Genomic DNA, 24,898 nt, shown 5'->3' with positions numbered 1-24,898 from the left:
ATTGAGCTGCATGAGCTGTTTATATATTTTGGAGATTAATCCTTTGTCCATTTATTCATTTGCAAATTCTGAGGGTTGTCTTTTCGTCTTGTTTAGTTTCCTTTGCTGTGTCAAAGCTTTTAAGTTTCATTAGGTCCCATTTGCTTATTTTTGTTTTTATTTCCATTACTCTAGGAGGTGGATCAAAAAAGGTCTTGCTGTGATTTATGTCAAAGAGTGTTCTTCCTATGTTTTCCTCTAAGAGGTTTATAGTGTCCAGTCTTACATTTAGGTCTCTAATCCGTTTTGAGTTTATTTTTGTGTATGGTGTTAGGGAGTGTTCTAATTTCATTCTTTTACATGTAGCTATCCAGTTTTCCCAGCACCACTTGTTGAAGAGACTGTCTTTTCTCCATTGTATATCCTTGCCTCCTTTCTCTTAGATTAGTTGACCATAGGTGCATGGGTTTATCTCTGGGCTTTCTATCTTGTTCCATTGATCTATATTTCTGTTTTTGTGCCAGTACCATATTGTCTTGATTACTGTAGCTTTGTAGTATAGTCTGAAGTCAGGGAGTCTGATTCCTCCAGCCCCGTTTTGTTCCCTCAAGACTGCTTTGCCTATTCAGGGTCTTTTGTGTCTGCATACAGATTTTAAGATTTTTTGTTCTAGTTCTGTAAAAAATGCCATTGGTAGTTTGATAGGGATTGCATTGAATCTGTAGATGGCTTTGGGTAGTATAGTCATTTTCACAATATTGATTCTTCCAATCCAAGAACATGTTATATCTCTCCATCTGTTGGTATCATCTTTAATTTCTTTCATCAGTGTCTTATAGTTTTCTGCATACAGGTCTTTTGTCTCCCTAGGTAGGTTTGTTCCTAGGTATTTTATTCATTTTGTTGCAATGGTGAGTGGGATTGTTCCCTTAATTTCTCTTTCATATTTTTCATCATTAGTGTATAGGAATGCAAGAGATTTCTGTGGATTAATTTTGTATCCTGCAACTTTACCAAATTCATTGATTAGCTCTAGTAGTTTTCTGGTGGCATTTTTAGGATTCTCTATGTATAGTATCATGTCATCTACAAACAGTGACAGTTTTACTTCTTCTTTTCCAATTTGTATTCCTTTTATTTCTTTTTCTTCTCTGATTGCCATGGCTAGGACTTCCAAAACTATGTTGAATAATAGTGGTGAGAGTGGACATCCTTTTCTTGTCCCTGATTTTAGAGGAAATGCTTTCAGTTTTTCACCATTGAGAATGATGTTTGCTGTGGGTTTGTCGTATATGGCCTTTATTATGTTGAGGTAGTTTCCCTCTGTGCCCACTTTCTGGAGAGTTCTTATCATAAATGGGTGTTGAATTTTGTCAGAAGCTTTTTCTGCATCTATTGAGATGATCATATGGTTTTTATTCTTCAATTTGTTAATATGGTGTATCACATTGATTGATTTGCATATATTGAAGAATCTCTTGCATCCCTGGGATAAATCCCACTAGATCATGGTGTATGATCCTTTTAATGGGTTGTTGGATTCTGTTTGCTAGTATTTTGTTGAGGATTTTTGCATCTGTATTCATCAGTGATATTGGTCTCTAATTTTCTTTTTGTGTAGTATCATTGTCTGGTTTTGGTATCAGGGTGATGGTGGCCTCATAGAATGAGTTTGGGAGTGTTCCTTCCTCTGCAATTTTTTGGAAGAGTTTGAGAAGGATGGGTGTTAGCTCTTCTCTAAATGTTTGATAGAATTCACCTGTGAAGCCATCTGGGCTTTTGTTTGTTGGAAGATTTTTAATCACAGTTTCAATTTCATTACTTGTGATTGGTCTGTTCATGTTTTCTGTTTCTTCCTTGTTCAGTCTTGGAAGGTTATACCTTTCTAAGAATTTGTCCATTTCTTCCAGATTGTCCATTTCATTGGCATAGAATTGCTTGTAGTAGTCTCATGCATACTTAATTTTAGGTGGAAGTTGAAAGCTAATCCTAACATTTTGAGGATTCTAAGTACTTCTCGAGAATTCTGAGGACTTCATCAACATTTCTGACACCAGAATGGCCTGTTCTACTCCCCAGAGCCTGGCCTGCCTTCATGTCCATTCCTTCCAGGCTTCTGATTATAAATGGCCCAGTAATTAAGAACTGCATAGTTGGGGTTTAGGAAGTAGTTGGATCAGTGCTTGAGCTGATCAGAGGGTTTGAGGGAGCCCCCAAATGAGGGTGACCCCATGAATGTAGCCCAGCTTTGTTTCTCTAGACTTTGCCTAACCTGGCTCTGTCCTTGACCAAGGAACCAGTGGTTTGTCCAGGTGACAACATGAGGCCTCTGAACTTAATAACGCAGCGAGGAACAAGCAGAGACTGGGAAAACCTCCATTTCACTCAGGTTTATTGTCCTTGCTGTTCTCTCCCTGTGGGTTTTGTAAAGGAGCAGCTCTTTTCTTCCTAAATTAAAAAAGTCCAGTTGGACTCTGTAAACAAGGTTGTATACAGCAGCACCAAATTACTAATTTTTTTCCACCTGTGAACAGATGGGTTTCCCAGCACCATCTCCTTCAGCCTGGAAGAGGAAGAGGAACTGGAGGGTGGCGGGTCTGCAGAGTTCACGTGCTTCTCAGAAGATCTCGTGGCTGAGCAGCTGACCTACATGGATGCAGTACGTCTTCTCTTTGTGCCTCCGATGTGCTTCTACTTAGAATGTGGGGAGTGACAGTACTGGTGGCCCCGGGTCACATGATTTAAGCCTTTCCAAATCCCCGAGAGAGGCTGTGCCTGTAAATGCAGAGTGAAGATGTGATTTGAATCTATCATATGAATAATTCAGGCCTAAGCTCTTCTTACAATTCTGGGAGAAGGTGCTTTTTACTTGGCACTCAATACCCAGAGGGAAATAAGAATTCTAATTCTAGGAAAACAAAAATCTATCCTGTTCCATGGGTATTTCTCTCCCTTTAGACTCATGAATATTTCAAGATCCAAACTGTTTATTTGGAGGATTGTAAAGGGGTCAAAGTATAAGTTAGGATAAAATAAATTCACTGAATCCACATGTGACTATATCTGGCAGCTCATTTCCACATGTGCTTCCTGGTCTTTTGAAGTTTGGATATTTTTGTTAGCTGTACATATTTGGTTTCATCAGCCACGTTTCATAGCTCAGTGCTAGCTGGTTAAAGAAAAAAGGGCTGTTATCAGTGATCACAATGGTTTTTAGCTCTTCCACACTTAGCACTTTAGAGGAAGCAGCATAGAGTTTCCATCTAGTTAACATGCAAGTAGATTCTCAGAAGTAAATCAGATAGTCTATATAAAGTAAATCCTGGTGTTCTCTGTCTTACACGTCTTGTATTGAAATTGTTGTACAAATGAGAATCAGATTTGTTCAACAAATTTGTTGTTGTTTCACACACTGATAGCAGAAGAGAAAGATGGAAGACTTCATTGGCTATGACTTTTAGGCAAAGACCTGGAAACCAGGCTTTAAATCCCTCTTTCTTCCTTTTACTGTGTGATGTTGAATAGTTTTTCCTTTTGTATGTTTCTTAGTTTCTTCATTTTAAATAATGGGAAATAGAATAGTGACATTGATGAGTGTCACAAGTACTGTACTTCTGTGAATCACTTTTCAGGTGGTCATTCATATGCATTATACACAGTTCATGATCCTGAGTGTCCAGGACGTACCATGGATATGATTTTGAGGTCAACATAATCTTAACCACTTCTTTTAGATTAGTAGTACAGATTTTTACCTGGCTTTCCTTCCAAGACAGAAAAGTCAGAATGTTTTTGGACATTTAAATTTTCTTTTGGTCATCGTGTTCCATTGGTTCAGTTGAGCAGATGTAGAAGGAACACGTGGGCTTTTCTGATCAGTTAATGTATTAATTATTTACTTTTTTCTATTGAAATGAACACCATGAGGCAAATCAAGTAGGAAAGGGTTATTTGTCCATTCACAAAGTACCAACTTACAGATGACCTGCTTTGCCATGTGAAATGTGTGTGTTGTCCTTAAAGTCAATTCCTCTTTTATTCTAGCAACTATTCAAGAAAGTAGTGCCTCACCACTGCCTGGGCTGCATTTGGTCTCGAAGGGACAAGAAGGAAAACAAACACTTGGCTCCTACGATCCGTGCTACCATCTCTCAGTTTAATACCCTCACCAAATGCGTTGTCAGCACCATTCTGGGGGGCAAAGAACTCAAAACTCAGCAGAGAGCCAAAATCATCGAGAAGTGGATTAACATTGCTCATGTAATTGTCTTTTTAAAAATATTCTTTGGGTTTAGTAGATATGGGAGATTATGCTGCCATCACTCTGATGTTTCCATTTGGTTGAAAAGCAGTCAAAAGACCATATGTGAGGGCCCATGGGTTTTGTTTTTTTTAACATCTTTATTGGAATATAATTGCTTTACAATGGTTTGTTAGTTTCTGCTTTATAACAAAGTGAATCAGCTATACGTATACATACATCCCCATATCTCCTCCCTCTTATGTCTCCCTCCCTCCCACCCTCCCTATCCCACCCCTCTAGGTGGTCACAAAGCACCGAGCTGACCTCCCCGTGCTATGCGGCTGCTTCCCACTAGCTATCTACCTTACGTTTGGTAGTGTATATATGTCCATGCCACTCTCTCCTTTAGTCCCAGCTTACCCTTCCCCCTCCCTGTGTCCTCAAGTCCATTCTCTACGTCTGTGTCTTTATTCCTGTCCTGCCCCTAGGTTTTTCAGAACCATTTATTTTTAGTGTAGTTTTTAGTATAGTTTTATACTATTTTAGTATAGTTTTTGTTGTCCTTCCAAGGTAAGAAAAAAGTTGCCTTTCTTAACGTGGGAGTTTATTTATTTTTCCTCTTTAAAAAAATTCGTCCCTTGCTCACTTCTTTCTGCTCATGGGCCCCTTCCGGGTGCCATGGAATGTCTGCTTTTTCACAGCCTGAGTGTTGGTTCTGCGCCGTGTTCAGTAAATATCAACTGGTGGCCTCAGTGTCAAATGGACTGCTCTGACAATGCAGAAGGGTTATCTCCCACCCTTCCAGTACCTGGGAGCATTCTATTTTCTGCAGACTTGAAGAGCCAATACCTTCTTAGGATCTCGAATCTCTTTTCTAAAAGACTGAAATATACAGATTTCACATTAATCAAGGGCTTTCCTGAGGGCTTTATATCTGAAGTTGGAGGGGCAGAGTCTATTCCTAGACCTGAATTACATTCTCCTGGGTGTCAGTCCAGTCTATCGGATCAACTCCTTCCATGCCATATGACCTTGACCTTCATTTACCAGCATCTTATTTCATGAGTGAGGAAAGGTGAACAGTATTCAGTCAGTCACCACATATTTCATGAGCCCCTAAATGCTTCAGAGCTACAATTTTATGTCCTTTGCGGACATAGATAAGCTAAACACAATTAATTTGATCCTACAGGAGCCTATAGTCAAACAAGGAAGCTAAGATATACTGGAATTATCTCAGCCTGGGCTGAAGAGGAGTAGGGCCGTATGACATAAGTGCTGCAAAAGTGGAGGAGCGAGAAATCACTTCTGACTGGGGTGATCCAGGAAGGTTTCATGGGTAGGATGACATTTGAATTTAACTTTGAATAATTGATAGGATTTTGGGTATTTGAAGATTTGGGAAGATTTTTTTTTTCTCAAAAGAAGAAATTACATCAGCAAGAGCTATGTAGTTAACAACAATTTTGACAAATAATTATTATGTAAATATACTCTGTTCTGGGCTATATGGGTCAATCCTAACCAAAACACATTTTGTTTTCTACCCCATTATATATTTTTCTCATTAAGCCCCTATCTGTGGGCATAAGGCTTAAACTTACACATTTTTGCTCTTTTTTTTTTTTTCACATTCTCTTTTGTGGTCTTTGATTAAATAGCAAAGCCATAATTGTGCCAGAGAATTTGCTTTATTTTGAGTCTGTAGGTGGTCTAATACCACAGACTTTTTAGTACATTGAAAAATACTATATGGAAAAAACAAAAAAATATCTTATGCAACTTTCACTTCTCCTATTCTGAATTGAGGTTATTTATCAACAAGTAAGAGCTACAAAAGAAGTTCTGATAGAGCATGGAATTTCTCTGTCTTCTTAGACTGAAAAGAAAAAATATTTTTTGGCCACAAACGCCATATCATTTATAGTCATCTACATGTCTCAAAAGAAAATAGTCTATCTACTTTTAATCTATTCAACTGCTTAGAAAATCTGTAGCAAGCATGTAGCATCTGTATATGTGCCAGCGTGACTCAAACAATGACTTTGGCCCATATAAATATCAATTGTGTGTTTATGGGATAATAAGAAATACAAGTTGTATAATTTGAGATATATTCCAAATCCCATAGCACGTGCTTAAAAGCCAAGGGTCCTTAACTCTTGGTGATGCAGTTTCCCAGTGTGGAGCATGCTGTGTCCCTTGAAATTGTGTAGGTAACTTAATAAAATAACAAGACTCACAGGTGGTTTCCAGCCAAGATTTATTTAACTTTTCCTGCATTAATCACAGTCATTTTCTATTGAGAGGATGTTTGAAAAACTGATAATTTTACATGCAGAAAATATTTCTGACCTAACATGACTGTATTTTCTTGGACTGGCCTTACTGCTACATTTTTACTTTTGTATCACCTCTCCTCAAAGATCATTCCTTTTCTAGAAATGGGGCCAGATGCCCCTTGTGCTCCTTTAAACCCTTAGCTTAAGCCTCTTTCTGAATAATGTGTTCCATATGTTTATCACAATTTGCATGAAATATCTGGGCCCGAGTCCCTTTATTTATTGCAAGTTTCCTGATTTTTAGAACATAACTTTTGGATTCTGAACCTTCGTTGAACCATGCTGTCATGGGCTTGGTTTCCAGACTGACTGTAATTCAGAGCGCGAGCTTTCTCTCTCTCCTTAGCTTTCTCTCTCTTTCTTTTTAAATAAAGGGAAAGCATTGAGGCGTTTAAAAAGCGTGGGCATGACTTTTGCAAAGAACTTTGGCATTTACTCTAAGAAAATGTTGTGGGGTTTGTTTGGCATAGTAATGTTAAGTAGCCAGATTTGGGGGTGCCAAGTCAGAGAATGCCACTCTTCCTTCACAGTCAGGACCCGCGTGACTTCATGAAGTGATCTTTCAAGCGGCGTGCATTTATGCCCAACCACCCTGGGACCTCTTGCCTCAGATGTTCTGCACGAAGCCAAGCCCATGCTCACGCAGTGCACTCGATAGTCAACAGTGGGTGTAGTACCCTCCCCCATACGCCTGCACACGGAGCATCTCCTTGGGCATAAGGCACAGTCCACTCTCTCGAGGCTGCCACCTTCCCCATTCCGGCCGCAAATGGGACCCTCTCCCTGACTGTTTCGCCGTCCCCTGCCATTCGTTCAGCAGGACTTTGACTTCAGGGTCGCTGCCTGCTGATGCTACAGACTGAATGGTAGCTGAAGTTCCAGGATCAGGCAGTCTTTCTCCTTCCCCAGAAAATGACGTCCAGAATGTTTCCTGTTCTCTTTCTATTTTGTTTGAAAACGCTGCCAAAGGGAATTGTATTTTAAAAGCCCAAGTTATTTTGGAACCATTGTAAGTACCAAGGTGTTTCTGAATGTTTATGATTGCGGCACAAGCCCATTTGAAACCGAATGGATGTGTATAAAAATATTCCCTCTTGGCTAAGAACATAAAAGCCAAAGTTCAACTTGTGGTGAGTTTTTATTGCCAAGTTATATACCCCTCTCTGGACAAGGGTTGGTCATGAGATGTTTGATAGCATCTGACCTCGAAGCAGCTGCTGCCCGGTTCACTTTGTGGGTCTGAAGGATACAGTCATCTTTCATGTGTATTTTTAGGGCATATGTGTGCTTTCTTCAGAAGAAAGTTTGCTTTCTCTAGCAAAGCTCTGTAGACTCACCTCCACTTGTGTTTTTACTGGGAAAGCTGGAAACTATAAAACTGTAACAACAACACAGAAAATATATTAAAGGGAGAAAAACAGGCGTTCAGGGCCAAAATCTGTAAAGTGTTTCAGTGACTGGGGTGGGAGCAAAGGAGCCACTTTTTGATGTTCAGTATTTATACAGCCGCCTATTTCGTGGTAAGAGTTCATGGCAGCTGTGATACCTCTAAAACAGGAAACCACCAACTCACTGTTTTATTGATATTTAAATGCCTTGTATGTTTTAATCACTCTCCCTACAGGAATGTAGAATCCTGAAGAATTTCTCCTCCTTGAGGGCCATCGTTTCGGCACTGCAGTCCAATTCCATCTATCGGTTAAAAAAGACTTGGGCCGCGGTCCCAAAGTAAGTTCCCAAGTGTTCTGCTCTGCTTTCTTTGGCTGGGCTGATTCGTGGCTGCATAAATGGTGTGGGTCCTCATTTTCAAAGCTCATATTATATAACTAGAGAAACATCTTTGAAAGCCTCTGTGTGTTCCAGGCAGGGTGTGTTTTACACATCATCATGAATGAGTTTTGAGGCAGGGCTGCTGCAGAAATCAAACTCATTCTCAAAGGGTGCCAAAGCCAAGATGATTGGCTTTGGGGATGATTTTAAGGATGTGCATATTATCTGGGCTTTGAGGGATAAGGTTGTGGAGTGATGAAGTTACAGCAATTTGCCATTAGTTCTGGTTATTTTTCAGCCACATTCCAAAGCCCTAAGCTGTTCCAAGCTGTGAGGGATAGTGTGTGCAGATAGGACATTAGTTCTTGCTATTCAACAAGAATCCACTTAGTTTGTTTCTGCTTCCGCCTATTAAAAACTATCTTAATGATATTAAAAACCTCTAGGTATTCCTTCCTAGGTACCTGACTAAAAATGATTAACCGCCCACATCCTGTATTGTGTTTTTCTTCATATTTCTTGCCGTAACCTTTCGAACAATGAACAATTGTGTCCTTCCTTATTGTTTCACTGTCGCTCTCGCCCCCATGTCCAGAGCTTCACTGAACTCTAGACCAGAGGGCTTTTTGCAAAGGAGGGAAGAGTGAGTAAGGAGGCAGTTCTGGTCCCCCATGAGTACAGATTTAGATGCTGGGGCATGTGTCGTGACTACAAACTAGGTCAGCTACTTTCAACAAAGTCTCTCTCGGTTTGCACGAATCAAGAAGTCAGGCCATAACAGGGAAGGATGCGTGAACTGTTTATAACCTGTATTGTATGCAGCACAGTCTATACTGTGTGCAGTGCAGTCTGTGCCGCGTGAGGCACTGTCAGTTCCAGTCGGGAGCCAGGCCAGCTTGCTCCCCAGGCAGGCCTGCCTCGTGCATTTGGTGGGCTCTGTCCTTAGAGTGGAAGGTCTAGGTATTCAGTTTCATCAACTCACTCAGAGCTGCTTAAGCCTGAAGGGACTGACACTACCCAAACCCAACAGAGATCCAGATTGGTAAACGAGAGTTTCATAGATTTATGCTGAAAAAGGGGTGCCAGAGTGTTCAACCTACTGATGAGCTCACATTCTCTATCAGAGGAAAGTCTGCTCAGGGGAAGTCACGTTAGTTATTATATAATTCTTTGATGGGTTTTGAAGCAGGTGATCTTATTGCCTGATGTTATACATCTGCAGACGCCTCAGCCACTTGGACTCCAGAGCTCGTGTTCTGTTATCTCTCAGGAGAAAAAGTGGCAGACAGGCTTTTCAAAGTCCAGTGCAATTTTCTCGATTACCACTCTTTTCCTGGGTTCTTTCTCCTCTTCATTAGTCTGAATGAAGAAGGTGACTCTGTGTGAGAGATTAGTTAATTGATTTTCCTTTGCACAGGAGTCTTAGGAAAGATAAGGATCATATAAAATCATTTAGATGTTAGGCCCTGGCAAAATATGATGGGAAAATCAGATGCGTACAGCGTCCCCATCCTCAGCACCCCAGCCCCACTCCTTCCTCTCATCACTGCTCCTCAGCTGTGGTAGCAGCAACAACGGGACGGTCAGGGGCTAAAATGAAGACTTGCCCCACTGCACCCTTCTCTGGTGGCAGTGAAAGGTAATCCTATCTTTCCTTGGTGGTTGGTAAGTAGAACACTCTAGAAAGTCACTTAGCCAGGCAAAGATTTCTACCATAGCAAATCTGAGGCTAAAACACAAGTAAAAAAATTAGTGGACTTGTTTCTTCATCTCCTTGGTTACCATATGAGAAGGTCCATTCTTCCAGCTGGCTTTTTTTACATCTTTATTAGAGTATAATTGCTTTACAATGGTGTGTTAGTTTCTGCTTTATAACAAAGTGAATCAGTTATACATATACATATGTTCCCATATCTCCTCCCTCTTGCGTCTCCCTCCCTCCCACCCTCCCTATCCCACCCCTCCAGGCGGTCACAAAGCACGGAGCTGATCTCCCTGTGCTATGCGGCTGCTTCCCACTAGCTATCTACCTTACGTTTTGTAGTGTATATATGTCCATGCCTCTCTCTCGCTTTGTCACAGCATATCCTTCCCCCTCCCCATATCCTCAAGTCCATTCCCTAATAGGTCTGTGTCTTTATTCCTGTCTTACCCCTAGGTTCTTCATGACATTTTTTTCCCTTAAATTCCATATATATGTGTTAGCATACGGTATTAGTCTTTCTCTTTCTGACTTACTTCACTCTGTATGACAGACTCTAGGTCTATCCACCTCATTACAAATACCAGCTGGCTTTTGTATTTAAGAAACACCACAAAACAAACCTCAAAGCCCTATTCTTTACAACATGGGTGTCTGGTTTGTGTCTTCATTGGTTGGTGGGTTCATATTTTAGCAGGGCTGCTGGAGAAGTATCACAGTTCCCGAGAGAAGCCACTTGCATATCAGCTCTAGATAGTTTCTATTGCTAAATTCAAGGAACAGGGTTAAGAGATTTTATTCAGTTATCACTTTCCTGATAACCCTTTATGTTAATAACTTTCAGTGGACAGAGAAGACATCTATTTCTTTCTGTTTATTTAGGCCCACATGCAATTAAGTTCTTAATGATTTTTTCCAAAATATAAATAGCTTTAATGGTTTTCTTAATTCTAAGAGTAATACTACACTCATTGTAAGACACATAAGTTCTTAGTAATGGCTTTCTCATAATAATGAAAGTGTTGCGTATAGAATGACATTGGCTCTGTTAATTCTTTGCCTTCGGATCATCCTCTCAGTAACCCTGGAGGGGTGTAGAGAAAAGCGCGAGGCCCGTGGAGACGTAGTGTACCAGGGAGGGGCAAGGGAGGAGTAGGTGCTTCACATATGTGATCGTGGTGACCTTCACGGCCATCCTGCGAGGGAGCTGTCACTGTTTCCCTAGTGCAGAGAAGAAAACTGAAGCTCAGGAAAGTTGAGCAACTTGTCTAAGATCACTTAGGGAGTGAGTGGCCGCGTTGGGATTGGAACCCACCACCTCTGACTCCAGAGCCCGTTCTGGTTCCACCATCTACTCTGACTCTAAGAGGTTCAGGAAATTTGGGTTCTGTACTGCAGCTCTCAGCAGTGAGTAGTGGAAGCTCAGACCAATCCCCAACCCTGGCATCTTCATCTCTCCAACGAGGGGACTGGCCAAGAAGAGTTCTCAGGTCCTGTAGGGCTGTGGGTGTGTTGCTAAGAGAGAATTTTTTTTAACTTGCCGAAGAGAACATGTCCCAATTAGACAACTTAATACCCCAGGTTAACGATCTTTTTTTACGATTATAACATGCATGTTTAGAAAATATCCCTCTCTTCACACAGGTGATCATGTCTACCTGTAAAAAAAAAAAAAAAAAAAAAAAGCCACCCTGCATGAGAAAGGTCATTGGCTTTGTCTGTGCTCACGTAGCCCTCCCTTCTGTAGCCAGAGGTACTGAGGGCACCTGGGCCCAAGGTGTGGGACTTTTACTAATCTTCATTTGTTAATGTTTTCTTCATCCCTTTTGTAGGGACCGAATGCTGATGTTTGAAGAACTTTCAGACATCTTCTCAGACCATAATAACCACCTGACCAGCCGGGAGCTACTGATGAAGGTGAGGGCGCTGGGTTGTACTGTGCTGACCGCTCTGGCATCCGTTCAACGGAAGGGTAGCTTGAGGGCTCCTTGGATGCCTGCAGTCCCTTGAGAGAGGCTACAGGGACTGGAAGGCAGGACTTTTGGTTTTTATGCCAAATCGAAGAAGCCTGAGGCTGAGAAAATTCAAAGTCCAGCTCCTCAGCTTCACTGCGACGCAACCAGATTGTGAAACCTGCGTTGCTGCCTGTAGCTCCTCAACAAGCTGCCCTGGAAACACTGAGTGCTGGCAGTGAGGTGGGTGAGAGAGCCTGGAATATCCTTCTCAGCAAAACAGCTTCTAGAAGGAGAGGGACCAAGCCTGCAATTCTACATCCTTTATTTGCACTGAATTGCGCAGCCAGTCCGTCAGCAGTATTTATTGAACACCAGATGAGTGCTGGCTTCTGAACGGCAGGCTAGGTAAAGCTACAGCTCGGTTCATTTTCTTTCTCTAGATGTTTGTTAAACATCTAATATTTGTAAAGCATTTGACCGGCCGCTGGGAGTATGAAGAAGACGAACACAGACTCTGTTTTCAGGAACTTACCTGCTGGTGGGTGGATATAGACACTAAACAAGAACGAGTAGTCAAAGAAAGGTACAAAGATAGGTTGTGAGCAATCATCAGAGGGGAACATAGACCAGATGTTATCTTCACGGCCTCTCTATAAAGTAGATTTTATCCTCCTTATTTTGCAGCTAGCCAAGCCTCAGAGAGGTAAGGAACAAACCCTAAGTCCCACACCTGGTAGGTGGTGGAGCTAGAATGTGAGTCTGGCCTGGTGGGACTGTAAAGCCAGTGCTTTCATCACTTAGGCATAAAACTATTTCTTTTGACCACTTGGGAGTAGGAGGCAGGGTATGTCATGTGAAACTTCATGGAGAAGGAAAATAAGTTGGTAATTCAGTTAATCCTGATTGGGCATTCACTGTGTGCTGGGTGAGGGAGGTACAGCCGTTCTGAAGGCAGCCTCCAATCTTAAGGAGACTGCAGTCTCATGGGGGAGGCAAAGTGGGCAATTATGGAAAAAAAACCCCAAACCAAAAATAAAAAACAAAAAAACTATGATATGTGCTACCATAGGGGGAAGCCCTGAACTGGGCTGTTAGAACAGAGGACCCTTGTCCTTAGTCTCCTCTTCTGTGAATTGGAGATGATAATAGTACTATTTAGTCTACTGATCTCATGGAATTGTTTTGAAGATTGACTAAGGAAATATTTGAAAGCCATGTGCAAATGTCAGTTTTTTGTAGTATTTCACAAGCTATCTACATGTGAAACCAAAGTATGCATAACAAATGAAAATGAAGAAAGTATAAGTGATACATGTAAGCTTACAGTAGACACTTGGAGTAGGAATGAGAGTCAAGTGGGGATGGGGTTACTTAGAAAAGGCATCAGTTGATAACTGTTAGGTTAGTCGTTCCTGTAAGAGCATCTGTTACGGTCTTCTTGACTGTTCTCCTAAGTCCTGCTTCTCTTCCTTCATGTCTCAGTGAGGACTACATTTCTGCTTGAATCCTTCCTTGACACCCTCAGGTCTGATTAGGCCCCTTCCCATGTCCTCCAGAAGCCCGTCATTCCTCTGTCCTAACACTTATCATATGCTCCATTAGAATCGCTTGTGCATTTCACCTGTCTCCCTGCTGGCCTGTAAGCCTCTTGCAGGCAGGGCCTTTTTCACTGTTTTGTCTCTAATGCCTAACACACTGGGCATGTAGCAAGTGTTCAGAAACTGACATCCATTGATGGACCTCCTCATTCACAGGACTTTAACAACTTGCCCACTCTTAGCCCTTCCTGGTGTAGATGATGTGAGCAGGGCAGGGTGTCTGCTGTCTGACTTTGGATTAGGCTCACCTGATGCACTGCACACTAAACAATGCTTGGCTTGCTGAGGTCGTGTTACTCCCCGCTTCACATCCCCTTGGATTTGCAGAGTTTAAATGGAAACTCATCTGGCTGGAAGGAGATGGCTTAGTGGTCTCCCTGTCAGTAATACAAAGCTGGACTAATTGGAGCCACACATTCAAATCCCAATAGCTCTGAGTCATCCTTCCAAAGCAGATAAATTGAATACTGTGCAGCCCATTGCCTGGTGGCCGTGTTCTGGCTGAAACCTTAGAAGCAGAGCTATATCTAGACATTAAAGGTCCCATAAAACTTTCTGAAATGTAGAAGTTTACCTCGGTGCTCTAGGTTAAATTTCTTGTACGTGGCTGGAATCCCAAAGATGAAAAACTTGGCTATGAACTCATGGGGCCTGCGCATTATCGTGAATGATAGTGGAATGTTTGGGGCAGGTCATACGTCTCTGTGGGTCCCTTTCCAGTCATCTTTGTTTATTATTCTTCATACTAAGTATATAATTCTGGATATGAATTCTCAGCACAGTTGTAACGAAATGAAGGTACTTTGGTTTTCAGAAGAACCATGGCTGGTCTCTGTTTTTAATATGCCACTCCTGGACTTAAAACTGATTTGTGGTTCGGTAATCCTAGTCGTGAATGACCTCTCTTCTCTTCTGCTTCTGGACAGATGTAAGGTGCTACCTCTATAATACTATGGCTGAGGCAACATCAGAATTAGCAAAAATCTGTGGTTTTCCTTTTAATTGTTGGAGACAAATGTTTTTATTTTACTCGGAGATTATCTTAAACCTGTTACTGTCTTAGGATTTCCAAAACTTGGATCATTCCAAGCAGGTTTTCTATGGAGTCTGCACATTTCAAACGAACAGGAAGGCAGAATCTCACCAAATCTTCTTGTTTCTTGGGATTCTTGGTGAGAACTCTTCTGGGTTACATTGCTAGAAACAAATGCTAGAAAGGCCCAGGCTCTGGTGGAGATGTCTGTTTAGTGAAGCTCCAAGCACACTGAAGTCAGAGCTGGGGTAGAAGCCCGTAGGGCTGGGAAGGCCTATTCACATAATTACCCTTAACTGCTGAGCTGTCATTTAATCAACATGTATGGAGAGGGATCCAAATGTCTGTGTAGCACCCAAGTAGAAGAGGCCCCTCTGAGGCCCAGGAACAGGATGGATGAGGGCAGCTGTCCTTTGCCACAGATGGAGATAGAGAGAAAGCGAGACTCAGGTGAGAAGTTTGCACTAGAGAGAGAGAAAGAAGGACAGAGAGGAGAGGAGACAAGAGGAGAGTGGAAGGTTGATGGAGGGCAAGATTTGGAATTCATCCAAACATGGGTGATGATTGAGGTCACAGGACTGGATAGTATTTCCAAATACCTGAGTAGAGTGAAAAACAAGATGACTTTGTCAGAAAGAAGAGTCATTAAGAGAGAGTGAACACAGGCAGCAAAAGGAGGCCAGAGGAGGGACCCAGAGCAATGCAATCACAAATCCTGTGAAGAGTCTCAAGAAGTTTCAAGGGATTGGTGTTGTGAGACCTTGCAGGGCAAAGGATTTAGGGCCGAGGAAGGAAAACACTTCCACATCCAAAACATGGTTGGATGTGGCACATAGGGGATTTCAGTTGACACCTCACCTGGAAGAGCTGGCACTACTAGTCAGTCTTTTTTTAGTTATCTATCCAGGAGTGGAATCTCGCTCTCATGAAGTCATGAAATCAGCAAACCTTCCAGCTCCTCATCCCAGATCTTTGTCCTCCCAATGAGGAGGTTTTCCTAAGTGCTCTTTTAGGATTCTACTTCTGTGATTCTCAGGAGCCTCTTAAATTTTCAGAAATCCTTCTTAATAATTTTAAGTATACTTGCAATAATGTCCATATATTAAATGTCTGTCAGTGATTGAGAAACTGAAAGGGAACCAGAATAACCTACTCCCTGGAAAGAGGTGGACATTGCATTCAAGTCAGAAAGAATTGATTTCTCACTCCAAGAAAATTCTCAAGAGTTTCCTCTTAGATAGCCTCATCCACCAGAAGGCAGGCAGCAGAAGCAAGAAGAACTACAGTCCTGCAGCCTATGGAACAAAAACTACTTTCTCAGAGAGATAGACAAAATGAAAAGGGCAGAGAACTATGTACCAGATGAAGGAACAAGATAAAACCCCAGAAAAACAACTAAATGAAGTGGAGATAGGCAACTTCCAGAAAAAGAATTCAGAATAATGATAGTGAAGATGATCCAGGACCTTGGAAAAAGAATGGAGGCAAAGATTGAGAAGATGCAAGAAATGTTTAACAAAGACCTAGAAGAATTAAAGAGCAAACACCTAGAAGAATTAAAGAACAAACAAACAGAGATGAACAATACAATAACTGAAATGAAAAACACACTAGAAGCAATCAATAGCAGAATAACTGAGGCAGAAGAACGGATAAGTGACCTGGAAGACAGAATGGTGGAATTCACTGATGCGGAACAGAATAAAGTAAAAAGAATGAAAAGAAATGAAGATGGCCTAAGAGACCTCTGGGACAACATTAAACACACCAACATTCGCATTATAGGGGTCCCAGAAGGAGAAGAGAGAGAGAGGACCCGAGAAAATATTTGAAGAGATTATAGTTGAAAATTCCTTAACATGGGAAAGGAAATAGCCGTCCAAGTCCAGGAAGCACAGAGAGTCTCAGGCAGGATAAACCCAAGGAGAATCATGCCAAGACACATAGTAATGAAATTGACAAAAATTAAACACAAAGAAAAATTATTAAAAGCAACAAGGGAAAAACAACAAATAACATACAAGGGAACTCCCTTAAGGTTAACAGCTGATTTCTCAGCAGAAACTCTACAAGCCGGAAGGGAGTGGCATAATATATTTAAAGTGATGAAAGGGAAGAAACTACAACCAAGATTACTCTACCAGGCAAGGATCTCATTCAGATTCGATGGAGAAATTAAAACCTTTACAGACAAGCAAAAGCTAAGAGAATTCAGCACCACCAAACCAGCTTTACAACAAATGCTAAAGGAACTTCTCTAGGCAGGAAACACAAGACAAGGAAAAGACCTACAATAACAAACCCAAAACAATTAAGAAAATGGCAACAGGAAAACACATATCGATAACTACCTTAAATATAAATGGATTAAATGCTCCAACGAAAAGACATAGACTGGCTGAATGGATACAAAAACAAGACCCGTGTATATGCTGTCTATAAGAGACCCACTTCAGACCTAGGGACACATACAGATGGAAAGTGAGGGGATGGAAAAAGATATCCCATGCAAATGGAAATCAAAAGAAAGCTGGAGTAGCAATACTCATATCAGATAAGATAGACTTTAAAATAAAGAATATTACAAGAGACAAGGAAGGACACTACATAATGATCAAGGAATTAATCCAAGAAGAAGATATAACAATTATAAATATATATGCACCCAACATAGGAGCACCTCAATATGTAAGGCAAATGCTAACAGCTATAAAAGGAAAAAACAATAGTAACACAATAATAGTGGAGGACTTGAACACCTCACACCAATGGACAGATCATCCACACAGAAAATTAATAAGGAAAAACAAGCTTTTAATGACACAATAGGTCAGATAGACTTAATTGATATTTATTGGACATTCCATCCAAAAATAGCATACTACACCTTCTTCTCAAGTGCACACAGAACATTCTTCAGGATAGATCACATCTTGGGTCACAAATCAAGATTCAGTAAATTTAAGAAAATTGAAATCATATCCATCTTTTTCCAACCACAGCGCTATGAGATTAGAAATAAATTACAGGGAAAAAAACGTAAAAAACACAAACACCTGGAGGCTAAACAGTACATTACTAAATAATCAAGAGATCACTGAAGAAGTCAAAGAGGAAATTAGAAAATACCTAGAGACAAATGACAATGAATACACGATGATCCAAAACCTGTGGGATGCAGCAAAAGCAGTTCTAAGAGGGAAATTTATAGCAATACAATCCTACCTCAAGAAACAAGAAAAATCTCAAATAAACAATCTAACCTTACACCTGAAGGAACTAGAGAAAGAAGAACAAACAAAACACAAAGTTAGTAGAAGGAAAGAAATCATAAAGATCGGAGCAGAAATAACTGAAATAGAAATAAAGAACACAATGGCAAAGATCAATAAAACTAAAAGCTGGTTCTTTGAGAAGATAAACAAAATTGATAAACCTTTAGCCAGACTCATCAAGAAAAAGAGGGAGAGGACTCAAATCAATAAAATTATAAATGAAAAAGGAGAAGTTACAATGGATACCACAGAAATACAAAGCATCCTAAGATACTACTGCAAGCAACTCTGTGTCAATAAAATGGACAACCTGGAAGAAATGGACAAATTCTTAGAAAGATATAACCTTCCAATACTGAACCAGGAAGAAATAGAAAATATGAACAGACCAATCACAGGTAATGAAATCGAAACTGTGATTAAAAATCTCCCGAAAGGGCTTCCCTGGTGGCGCAGTGGTTGAGAGTCCGCCCGCCAATGCAGGGGACACAGGTTCGTGGCCCGGTCCAGGAAGATCCCACATGCCACGGAGTGACTAGGCCTGTGAGCCATGGCCGCTGAGCCAGCGTGTCAGGAGCCTGTGCTCCACAATGGGAGAGGCCACAAGAGTGAGAGGCCCGTGTACTGCAAAAAAAAAAAAAAAAAAGTACAAAAATCTCCCAACAAACAAAAGTCCAGGACCAGATGGCTACACAGGTGAATTCTATCAAACATTTAGAGAAGAGCTAACACCCATCCTTCTCAAGCTCTTCCAAAAAAATGCAGAGGAAGGAACACTCCCAAACTCATTCTACGAGGCCACCATCATCCTGATACCAAAACCAGACAAAGATACTACAAAAAAAGAAAATTAGAGACCAATATCACTGACAAATATAGATGCAAAAGCCCTCAACATAATACTAGCAAACAGAATCCAACAACACATTAAAAGGATCATATACTATGATCAAGTGGGATTTATCCCAGGGATGCAAGGATTCTTCACTATATGCAAATCAATCAACATGATACACCATATTAACAAGCTGAAGAATAAAAACCATATGATCATCTCAATAGTTGCAGGAAAAGCTTTTGACAAAATTCAACACCCATTTATGATAAGAACTCTCCAGAAGAGTGGACATAGAGGGAACCTACCTCAACATAATAAAGGCCATATATGACAAATCCACAGCAAACATCATTCTCAGTGGTGAAGAACTGAAAGCATTTCCTCTAAGATCAGGAACACGACAAGGATGTCCACTCTCACCACTATTATTCAACATAGTTTTGGAAGTCCTAGCCATGGCAATCAGAGAAGAAAAAGAAATACAAATGGGAAAAGAAGGAGTAAAACTGTCACTGTTTGCAGATGACATGATGCTATACATAGAAAATCCTAAAGATGCCACCAGAAAACTACTAGAGCTAATCAATGAATTTGGTAAAGTTGCAGGATACAAAATTAATGCACAGAAATCTCTCATATTCCTATACACTAACAACAAAAGATCAGAAAGAGAAATTAAGGGAACAATCCCACTCACCATTGCAACAAAATGAATAAAATACCTAGGAATAAACCTACCTAAGGAGGTAAAAAGACCTGTGCTCAGAAAACTATAAGACACTGATGAAATAAATCAAAGATGACATAAATAGATGGAGAGATATACCATGTTCTTGGATTGGAAAAATCAGTATTGTGAAAATGACTATACTACCCAAAGCAATCTACAGATTCAATGCAATCCCTATCAAATTACCAATGGCATTTTTTACAGAACTAGAACAAAAAAGTCTCAAAATTTGTATGGAGACACAAAAGACCCCAAATGGCAAAGCAATCTTGAGTGAAAAAAATGGAGCTGGAGGAATCAGACTCCCTGACTTCAGACTATACTACAAAGCTACAGTAATCAAGATAATATGGTACTGGCACAAAAACAGAAATATAGATCAATGGAACAGGATAGAAATCTCAGAGATAAACCCATGCACCTGTGGTCAACTAATCTGTGACAAAGGAGGCAAGGATATTCAATGGAGAAAAGACAATCTCTTCAATAAGTGGTGCTGGGAAAACTGGGTAGCTACATGTAAAATAATGAAATTAGAACACTCCCTAACACCATACACAAAAATAAACTCAAAATGGATTAGAGACCTAAATGTAAGACCAGACACTATAAAACTCTTAGAGGAAAACATAGGCAGAACACTCTTTGATGTAAATCAACAGCAAGGTCTTTTCTGACCCACCTCCTAGAGTAATGGAAATAAAAACAAAACTAAACAAATGGGACCTAATGAAACTTAAAAGCTTTGACACAGCAAAGGAAACTGTAAACAAGGCGAAAAGACAACCCTCAGAATTTGCAAATGAATAAATGGACAAAGGATTAATCTCCAAAATATATAAACAGCTCATGCAACTCAATATTAAAGAAACAACCCAATCAAAAAATGGGCAGAAAACCTAAATAGACATTTCTCCAAAGAAGACATAAAGATGGCCAAGAGGCACATGAAAAGCTGCTCAACATCACTAATTATTAGAGAAATGCAAATCAGAACTACAATGAGGTATCACCTCACACTGGTTAGAATGGGCATCATCAGAAAATCTGCAAAGAACAAATGCTGGAGAGCATGTGGAGAAAAGGGAACCCTCCTGCACTGTTGGTGGGAATGTAAATTGATACAGCCCCTATGGAGAACAGTATGGAGGTTCCTTAAAAAACTAAAAGTAGCATTACCGTATGACCCAGCAATCCCACTACTGGGCATATACCCAGAGAAAACCATAATTCAAAAGGACCCATGCACCCCAGTGTTCATCACAGCACTATTTACAATAGCCAGGACATGGAACCAACCTAAATATCAATCAACAGATGAATGAATAAAGAAGATGTGGCACAAATATACAATGGAATATTACTCAGCCATAAAAAGGAACGAAGTTGGGTCATTTGTAGAGATGTGGGTGGATCTAGAGACTGTCATACAGAGTGAAGTAAGTCAGAAAGAGAAAAACAAATATTGTATATTAATTCATATATGTGGAATCTAGAAAAATGGTATCGATGATCTTATTTACAAAGCAGAAATAGAGACACAGACTTAGAGAACAAATGTATGGACACCAAGGGAGGGAAGCTGGTGGTGGGGGTGTGGTGGTGGTGTGATGAATTGGGAGATTGGGATTGACATGTATACACTAATATGTATAAAATAGGTAACTAATAAGAACCTGCTGTATAAAAAAAATAAAATTCAAAAAAAAATTATCAATAGTTTGGGAGGACTCAACCACCCAGCACAGGAAGTGGCACATTTCAGGACACTTTCATTCATCCCCAGGAAAAACTGTAAGCAGGGAATCATTAAATGATACCTCTTCTTATTATCACTTGTAATAGGGAGACTGAAAATTGGTAATGAGTCAGTATGGATTCTGTCCCCAGTGATGTACCTGGACCTGGGTAAAGGCTGGTGAATGATACAAGACATTGATGTCGCACTGTCATTGGAAAGGCTAAGTCACTGGAAAAGATTCCCTCGTAGTCGTACAGTAGTGAAAAGTCACATGCTGTGGTCATATGATAAACCCAGGGAGAACTGACTAATGGAAAAACAATGCAATTATGCACTACTGAATTGTGAAATTTGCCTCCCATTCATGCAGTTCCTGGAAAATGAGAACTTAACAAGACCCCCCAAACCACAAAACCAAAAACACTTTATGTTCAGTCAGCAAAACTGGAGATTAGTCATTATGTAGAAGAGTTTGTTGTCGCAACAGATGGGAGGAGAGAAAGGGTAGCCATCTGTTCTCAGGCGCCAGGAGGAAAGATTGATTTGTAGGAGTTCCAAACCTGAGAGGCAAGTTGGGAGGATGGACTGGGGGAGAAAAAGGGGAGAAAAATGCATGAAGGTCTGGCTTTCATAGATCAGTGCTGGACTTCCTCAGAAAACTTCCGGTATAAAAAGTTTCATTTAGCTAAGAAATACCACAGAAATAGTCCCTTTTCTTTCACAGAATGCTGGCACAGGCCTTTCAGGCCAAGATCAAGAAATCATAAAATTTACAGAGGAAGAGATCTTCATTTCCAGGATGTGTGATTACTTCAAGTGAAATTTGGGATGTGTAAAAATTGTCTCCAGTTCCAGGAATTGCCTGCCTTGTATTAATGATTGATTTTATAACCAAATCAGGGGCTCTTCTTACAAAATAGGGGGGCGGGGAAACGGGATAAGCCATGGCCACCAGGCACCCTCAAGAATAGATGGCTCAACCAGTAGCCAGCCAAGTGTTTGCATAATAGTCCAGAGCCTGCTGGGGGCCTCTTCACTTTGCATGGCGTCCAGATAGTTGTGCAGAGGTTCCGCCCCAGAAACTAGGTGCCCCTTCACTTGCCCCTGTATCACTTTCCTCTGTGTGTGCTTCTGTTTCTTAGGAAGGAACCTCAAAATTTGCAAACCTGGACAGCAGCGTGAAGGAAAACCAGAAGCGCACTCAGAGGCGGCTTCAGCTCCAGAAGGACATGGTATGTAAGGCCCTGGGTCTCCCTGAGGGCCCACCAGAGAGCAGCCCTATGTCAGGGGCTGGGCTCCTGCATGGCCCTGGACCCTTTAGTCTGCAGGGTGCCCCTGCCCCCAAAGAAGTTCTCCATTCTTTACCTCATCTGTTCTCAGCAGCCCTGGGAGGTCTGAAGCTATTTTCATTCCCACTGGACCCAGCAGCAAATAAACACTGAAAGTCGCAAATCACATTGTTTTCTGGAACATTTTTATTTTCTGGAAGTGAGGGAAAATCTGCGGCAGGTAGATTTCTGTCCCTTTTGCTGTCTTCTTTATCCACTCCTGCACTTAGGAGCTACCGCGACCTTGGCCTTGAGACCCCTGGGCTTCAGTTCCCCGACGGGAATGCCTACTGTAGCCAGCTTGGAACACACGGTGGCCCAGTACCTGGGTGCCGGGGAGAGAGAGTGTCAGCTCCCAGGAGGACTTGGTCCTTGTACTCGGAGACCTTTTCATTTGTTCCAAATCCTCTAGTCATTTTCTGGCTCTCGTCACTAACCCCAAGTACTAGCCAAATCTTTCTAGTTTTTCAGTACTCAAAGGAATGTGATACCTCCCTGTTCAAGACTGGAAGGTAGTCCTTGACATCATTGGCTTTATTTTTAACACCCTCCTAACTTTTAGCATAGAAGGGGAAAACCAGAGAGAGGAGAATGGAGACTGACAAACTCAAAATACTCTCACCCCTGCGTTGAGAAGATTTTCTCCTTCTTTGGAAAGCTGGGCATAAATCAGAAATGTTGGTTTTGAGTGATGGGAGTCTCTGTAACATAAAGCCTGTAAGGCATTCACAGCACTTCAGACCTTTTTGGTGGTTCAAAGACAAGTTAAAAATAGCCGTTAAAAAAAGAGATTATTTCAGTTCAGGATGAGACCTTGTACACATGATAGGGAAGGACATACTGCAGCTGACACAGAGTTCCTGAAGGACAAAGCCCTGCCTGGAGCGAACCTCAAGAAGCAGCTCTGGCTGAGGAAACAGCCAGCTGCACACACATCAGGCAGCCTTGTCCTGCCCTGGTGGAGACTGTTTTCTGGCCAGAATTTCCATAAGTGCCTTAATGGACTGTAGGATAAGGTGTCCATGGAAGCCCCTTTTTATTTTCTCTTCAGAATGGTTAGTGCCTCTGTGGCCTTGTGGAGAATAGGGATGATTTCAAAGGAAATTTGGTGAAATTAATATAATATGTATATACCTGCAGTGGAAGTGCTTCTACCTTTATTTCTGAAGGAAATTTCTTTTTTCTCTTTTTTTTTTGCGGTATGTGGGCCTCTCAGTGTTGTGGCCTCTCCCGTTGCGGAGAACAGGCTCCGGACGCGCAGGCTCAGTGGCCATGACTCACGGGCCTAGCTGCTCCGCGGCATGTGGGATCTTCCTGGACCAGGGCACGAACTCGTGTCCCCTGCATCAGCAGGCGGACTCTCAACCACTGTGTCACCAGGGAAGCCCAGGGAAATTTCTTTTTAAATAAACTTTTAATTTTAGAATTTAGAGAAGAGTTCCAGATAATACATAGAGTTTCTGTGAATCCCTCCCCCATCCCCCTTCCACCTCCCCACCTCCCCACCTCCCCACCTCCCCACCCGTTGACATTTTCTGTAACCGTGGCATATCTGTCAATGCTAAGAAACCGACATGGGCATACTGCTGTTAACTGAAACCCAGACTTGACTTGGATTTCACCAGTTTTCCATGAGCATCCTGGTTCTGTTCCAGGATCCAACCCAGGGCACCCCACTGCATTTAGTTGCCACCCTAGTACCCTCTGCTGTGTGACCGTTTCTGAGTCTTTCCTTGTTTGTCATTACCTGACGGTCTTCAGGAAGACTGTTCTAGTATCCTTAGAATGTCCCACAACCAGGGGGTGTCTGTTGTTTTTCTAGTGACTAGACTGAGGTCACGGGTTTGGGGAAGAATATCACAGATGTGAAGTGTCTTCTCATCGTATCAAGGAGTGAATGACATCTGATGTCACTGGTGATATTAGCCATCATCACTTGGTTAAGGTAGAGTTTGGCAGGTTTTCTACTTTAAAGGGACTGTTTTTCCCTTTCCCTCCTGTATTCTTCAGAACCGAGTCACGAAGCCACTTTACTAGTGACTCCCCGTCCTCCTGTGGTCACACTTCTCCAGTGGGCAGCAGCCCAATCCTCTACCAATGGTGAGACCATCCCTCCCAGGGCCATTCTGAACCACCGGGAATGTCCACATGCTGTGAAAGAGAACAGAGGTCCCTCTGACCTGAGCCTGCGCGATGTGTAAACCCCACTGTGAACACACTTGAACCATCCCCTGGCTTTGAGGGTTGGTTTTCATGACTTTGAAAGTTACCTTGGTGACAGAGTTCCTGACCTATTTGTGTAGGGATTTTTAAAAATCTCATTCATGTAGGTTAGCACTAGTGGCCTTAGATTAGGCCTTGAAT

The 24,898-nt window shown here is 41.4% G+C and overlaps 1 protein-coding gene across 4 annotated transcripts in view; it reads left to right on the top strand.

Moving 5' to 3' along the window:
* Positions 1-24,898, top strand: part of RGL1 (ral guanine nucleotide dissociation stimulator like 1) — a 278,994-nt gene that overhangs the window by 229,902 nt on the left and 24,194 nt on the right. For all 4 annotated transcript variants that reach the window (XM_060295494.1, XM_030849185.2, XM_060295492.2 and 1 more), the window contains 5 exons: positions 2,514-2,638; positions 4,024-4,239; positions 8,189-8,292; positions 11,869-11,953; positions 22,349-22,438. In XM_060295494.1, coding sequence (XP_060151477.1) covers positions 2,514-2,638; positions 4,024-4,239; positions 8,189-8,292; positions 11,869-11,953; positions 22,349-22,438 — 620 coding nt within the window. The remainder of the gene's footprint in view (positions 1-2,513; positions 2,639-4,023; positions 4,240-8,188; positions 8,293-11,868; positions 11,954-22,348; positions 22,439-24,898) is intronic.

This window comes from Globicephala melas, chromosome 1 (assembly GCF_963455315.2).
Source record: "Globicephala melas chromosome 1, mGloMel1.2, whole genome shotgun sequence".
Lineage (NCBI taxonomy): Eukaryota > Metazoa > Chordata > Mammalia > Artiodactyla > Delphinidae > Globicephala > Globicephala melas.
The sequence above is the reverse complement of the archived record's forward strand: the minus strand, read 5'-3'. Positions and strand labels throughout refer to the sequence as shown.